The 5,241-nt window shown below is 43.6% G+C and overlaps 1 protein-coding gene across 1 annotated transcript in view; it reads left to right on the forward strand.

The window, feature by feature from the left end:
- The window catches only part of CD2AP (CD2 associated protein), a 135,764-nt gene that overhangs the window by 87,626 nt on the left and 42,897 nt on the right, over positions 1-5,241 (forward strand). The window contains exon 3 of the mRNA XM_009289011.1: positions 3,488-3,641. Within this exon, the coding sequence (XP_009287286.1) occupies positions 3,488-3,641 (154 nt within the window). The remainder of the gene's footprint in view (positions 1-3,487; positions 3,642-5,241) is intronic.

The following is a 5,241-nucleotide window of genomic DNA, read 5'->3' on the forward strand; positions in this document are numbered from 1 at the left end:
ATGACGTCATGCTCAGTATATAAAGCTGGGGGAAGAAGAAGGAAGGGGGGGATGTTCGGAGTGATGGCGTTTGTCTTCCCAAGTAGCCGTTACGCGTGATGGAGCCCTGCTTTCCTGGAGATGGCTGAACACCTGCCTGCCGATGGGAAGGAGTGAATGAATTCCTTGTTTTGCTTTGCTTGCGTGCGCGGCTTTTGCTTTCCCTATTAAACTGTCTTTGTCTCAGCCCATGAGTTTTCTCACTTTTGCTCTTCCGATTCTCTCCCCCCTCCTACCGGGGGGGGAGTGAGCGAGCGGCTGGGTGGGGATTAGTTGCCAGCTGGGGTTAAACCACAATATTGTACTAGAAGTTACTGACAAAGGTGATGCTTACTTTACAGCCTGTTCTAGCATTTGGAAGTGGTTTGTGGGTTTTTTTTCCTTTTTTTATTTTTAATTTATTAGAAGTAGGTCATGTTTCTGACCAGGCTGCCTGTGTATGTCTTCCCCACTTCTCTTTTGCATCTCTGCTTTTCACAAAATTTTTGCAGCAGCCACTTCTGAAGTCTTGTGCGAAGTGCAAACCTGGGGAAGGAGCCTGGAGCTGACTCTTCACCAGAGCACGTTACAATTGAGAAACCAGTTAACTGGGGAAGTATTAGTTCCTGGAGCAGGTGGAAGCTTTTGGAGGCTGTATAAGTTGCATAGCAAAAGATTATAATTTTAAAGATCCAGGGACATATCCACGCTAGGCAAGTTTTCAAGTGCCAATATGTTTTTCAGTTGAGCACAATGGCCTTGTCAGTAAGGCAGCTAGAAAGGTGTTTTGCAGGTGGCAAACTTTTCAGCTGTAGCCAAATTTAATTCCTCATGGTTTAGCAGACTTGCAAGTAACTGGCCAAAAAACATCTATAAGACTGAGAATTACGAATTCTTTGAAATGTGGGATGTCTACTCAAATGGGAGGTAGACATGATGCTGTGCTATTCTGGAGCTTTTTTTTTGACTTGGAAGATGGGATCTCAGCAGAACTAAGATCTCCAGGGCAGAAGTGTCTACGGATGAAGGAGAGTAACAGCAGGAACTACTCACCTGTTTTCTGAAAGCCTCTTTATGTAATGTAGATGAAGTGGGAAGATAAATTGTGCTGTCTGTAGTCTGGCCTATTCGACTTGCTCTGCTCTTTCGGGAAATAGGAAGGTGCTTTGGACTGTTTGACTTGAGGTTCGTAGTTTGTTTGAAAGCATCAGTAGCTTTCCAGACCTGCTGTTTTCCAGCTGGACAGCTGCAGTAAGTAGCCTGGGTTTTAATGTTCCAGAAGGCACCGGAGAGGTCCTGTCGAATATGCTTCTCATTTTTTGGCATTTCATCAATGCATGGGTTTTGTTGTCTTAAAGCTCATGTTTAAGAGTTCACACAGCATTAATACGAGAGTGTGTGTATATATATATGGCCAATATTGTTTTCAATATTATTAAATATTTTATTGCAGCTGTAGCTGAAATAACTAGTGGAGTTGTTAACCAGTGGCTACTGTTGATGGATGCAAGAATTGTTTTGAAGTGGATCACAAAAAGCTGCAAAGTACTTACGGGTGTTTTGCTTTCCTCAAGACATGGTAATGCTGTGGTGGTGGGAAAGCTGACGGGCTTTGAGGGACTTGCTAAGCACACAGGCGCATGAGATTCAGTGGATGTAACACACTTGGGTTTTCAGAAAGTCTTTATGATAAAGTTTTTCATCAAGTTATTGAAGGAATGAAGTTGCTCTGAGACTGAAGGAAAAATTCTTTTATGGATTGGAAGTTGCTTAAAGAATAAGAAGCAAAGGACTTGTCAGGATAGAGGAGGGTCAGCGATGGGATCCCCCAAGACCTGGTTGTGGTACTGGCTTTGTTCAGCATCTGCGTTCATCTGGAGAGGGGATTTAACAGCAGACACTCCCATTCTGTGAGTGCTATTAAACTCTTATGTAGTCCAATGCCATGCTGTTGGCAAGGAGCTGAGCAGGCAAAAAGGGGTGGCAGGTGAGCTTGAAGGTAGGTAAATACCAAGTAATGTGTATAAGAATAGGTAATCCATACCACACCTACATGGAACTGCCAGCTGAGACTTGAGCATCAGCTCATGAATATCTGGTAGTGCGGCTTTCAGTTTTCAGAAATCCTCAGCTCTGGGTGCAGCGACAGCCCAAGACACCGGCAGGATGCCAGGTGTTATCAGATCTATTGAGACCAGGATGGGGACATGCTTAAGGGGATGGAGCAGCTGCCTGGTGAGATGGGGGCTGACAAGGGTGGGACTCTTCAGTTGAGAGGTTAAAGCCAAGGGGGGATATGATCAAGGTTTACACAGCCGTGGAGGTAGTGATAAACTAAATGCAGTGGTGGGGAGCGCACACTGGCACTCGTAAGGTGTCACCTTAAAGCAGATGGGAGAGAGGAGCTTCTTTACATAGCAGAGAGCGAATATCTGGTGTCTATCCCCAAGGAAGCTGTGGAGGCAGACGAGGATTAGACAGCTTCATCCGCAGACATGAAAGGGAGAGAGGAGGGGATGTATCTCCCTAATGAAACCCTTATGGGTGCTCTGGGAATGTGGGAGGATCTGCGTTACAGGCTAGCTTTCTAAAGACTGTCTGGGATTGCGGCTGCTGGGAGCTGTGTTCTGCACTAGATGAGCCATTGATCTGACTTAATGGGTTTCTTCTTGTGCAAAGCGATGATTTCCTTCTTTCAGAGTATCTGTTCTCCGGTGGAATATCATTTAATGAGCTGATGCAGGAGAGTAACTGCTGCGTGCATGGCCTTTTCTGTCAAGAACTGATGCTTTCTTATTTATAGGCTTCTTAGTCTTGATTGACACATTCAATTCCAATGCTAACACCTGAATTTGGAAAGATAGGAAGGTGGGAGACAATTATCAGAAAAACGATGTCTGTTACTTTCCTCGTACACCTTTCCCCTCACTTCCTCCCACTCTTTCTTGTATCTCTTTCTTTTCCACTTGTGTCTTTCAGCAGTACGATTACATCTTGTCTGTAAACAACCTTTGAGCTTTCTGAGGCAGAGATGATCACCTAATACAGTTTTGTGTACTAAAATATTTTATTTAGTGCCCTACCCTATAGGTCTGTCATTGAAGTAATATTTATATTTTTAAAAATGTTTTCAAGTATGAGCTGTGAGTTAAGAGTTGTAATATGGGGCTTCTGGGCTCAAAACTACTTTTCTTAGGGTTAGAGCAGATGGCTAAAATACTGCCCCTGTTTCTGAATTTTCTCAGCACATCAGCTTACCTGTTTACTAACATGATTGTATGGAAGGGTCAAGTTTATTAAGGCCTTTAGTATGTTTAGGTGCAGAAACCATGATTTTTGAGTATAATACATCGTTACACACCAAATGGTAAGTACCTGAAATCTGTTAGTCTATGGAATGCCTGTCTAAAAACACTGACCTCTTGGGTAATTTAAACGGCCTCTCAGTCTTTTAAATCTCTTGTTTCAGGAAGTTAAGAAGGATGTAGAGCCCAAGGATGATGCCGTACCAGTCAGGAGGGAGAAATCTGGCAATGTAGCCAGCCTTGTGCAGCGTATGAGCAGCTATGGGCTTCCAGCAGGAGGATTTCAGCCTCATCCCCCATCCAAAAGCTTCAAGAAGAGTATGTAGTCTTTCCATTCCTTCAATTGTGTAAGCTGCTGATGTGCATTTTTTTAATAAATACGAATTATTTAATGTCTGACTTAGTTTTAAGGTTGTGCAGAAAACTAGAGACATAGGAGGAAAAACTTCGATTCTAAACCAAATTCCGCTCCTGAATGTGTGGGCAGAAAGCTTGTATGTAGTTCTTAACAGCAGCAATAGGGATGAATTTTCCTGAGAACAGGATTTAGACCCCATCCAGATTCCAGAGTTACTCTGTAGCTTTATGTAAGCTCTGCTTGTATTGTCAGGTACCTGAATGAGAGCTGCAGGCCTGTTCATGATAATCAAAAGTCTTCCTGTGGTCATTTCTTCTAAACATAAAAGTTTTGCTACAAATTCAAGGCTTTGTGACAAGGAAGCACTCTGTAGTTCAGGTTCCTCTTGTTTGGTAGGCTCGCTTCTAGTGTGAAATAAGGTGGAGTTAGCGGTGTCTAAGAAAAACTAGTGGTCTTCCTTTGGTTGTAACTGCAGCCCCCAGGATGCTCATGAGTACGGACTTGGTGCCTTGGTATCTGTGGTTTCTATGTTTTAATGCCAGTATTTAAATCAAGGTGACTGAAACATAGAGTAGAAAATGGCATTCCCTGCATCCAGAAAATTGCTATGTGATTTGGATTTGGACACCTCAGTCTTACAACAGACACTGGCTTCCTCTCTCTTACAAGAGATTACAGGCATTTATGATTTAAGCTTGCTTTTTTAAAAGAAAGAATTCAGAACTTACTGTTTCTGGTATGTTTATGCTTTGAGTTTTTGCCCATAAAAGGAGAAGAGGCACTAGTCGTCTTCTAAAGCCCTGAAATGGGACCACCAGATTTACAACTTTGTTGAAACCTTCTAGGCAACTAAGGATGTTACCTTCAAAATTACTTTTTAATGAATCTGATCTGTGTATGCATATTGGCAACAGCGCGTATGTGCCTGTTAGATGTTTGCATCAGCAGGCTTTTGAAAACGTAGCCTGAAAGATTAATGCTGTTCCTAGATTAATGCAGCCAGGCTCTGAAAGGGAATCAACATGATCCTTGTGGGTCCTTCCAACTCGAGATATTGTAGGATTCTGTGATTCTATGAACATGATCTGATGCCAGTTCATGTGTCAGCTATTCATTCTGGTCTCCCTAACCCTGGAACGATCCCGTATTCAGCATGTCTTGTCTTGTCTTCATGCTGGTGGCTGTAGTGCTGTGGCCAGGTGTCCTGGTTTTGGCTGGGATAGAGTTAATTTTCTTCCTAGTAGCTGGTACAGCGCTGTGTTTTGGATTTAGCATGAGAATAATGTGATAACACACTGATGTTTTAGTTGTGCTAAGCAGTGCTTATACTAAGGACTTTTCAGCTTCCCGTGCTCTGCCAGTGAGGAAGTGCGTAAGAAGCTGCAAGGGACCACGGCCAGGACAGCTGATGCAAACTGGCCGAAGGGATATTCCATACCATGTGACGTCATGCTCAGTACATAAACTGGGGAAAGCTGGCCGGGGGGGCCGCTGCTCGGGGACTGGCTGGGCATCGGTCGGCAGGTGGTGAGCAACTGCATTGTGCATCACTTGCTTTGT

This window comes from Aptenodytes forsteri, unplaced genomic scaffold, assembly GCF_000699145.1.
Source record: "Aptenodytes forsteri isolate BGI_AS27 unplaced genomic scaffold, ASM69914v1 Scaffold57, whole genome shotgun sequence".
NCBI classification, from domain to species: domain Eukaryota; kingdom Metazoa; phylum Chordata; class Aves; order Sphenisciformes; family Spheniscidae; genus Aptenodytes; species Aptenodytes forsteri.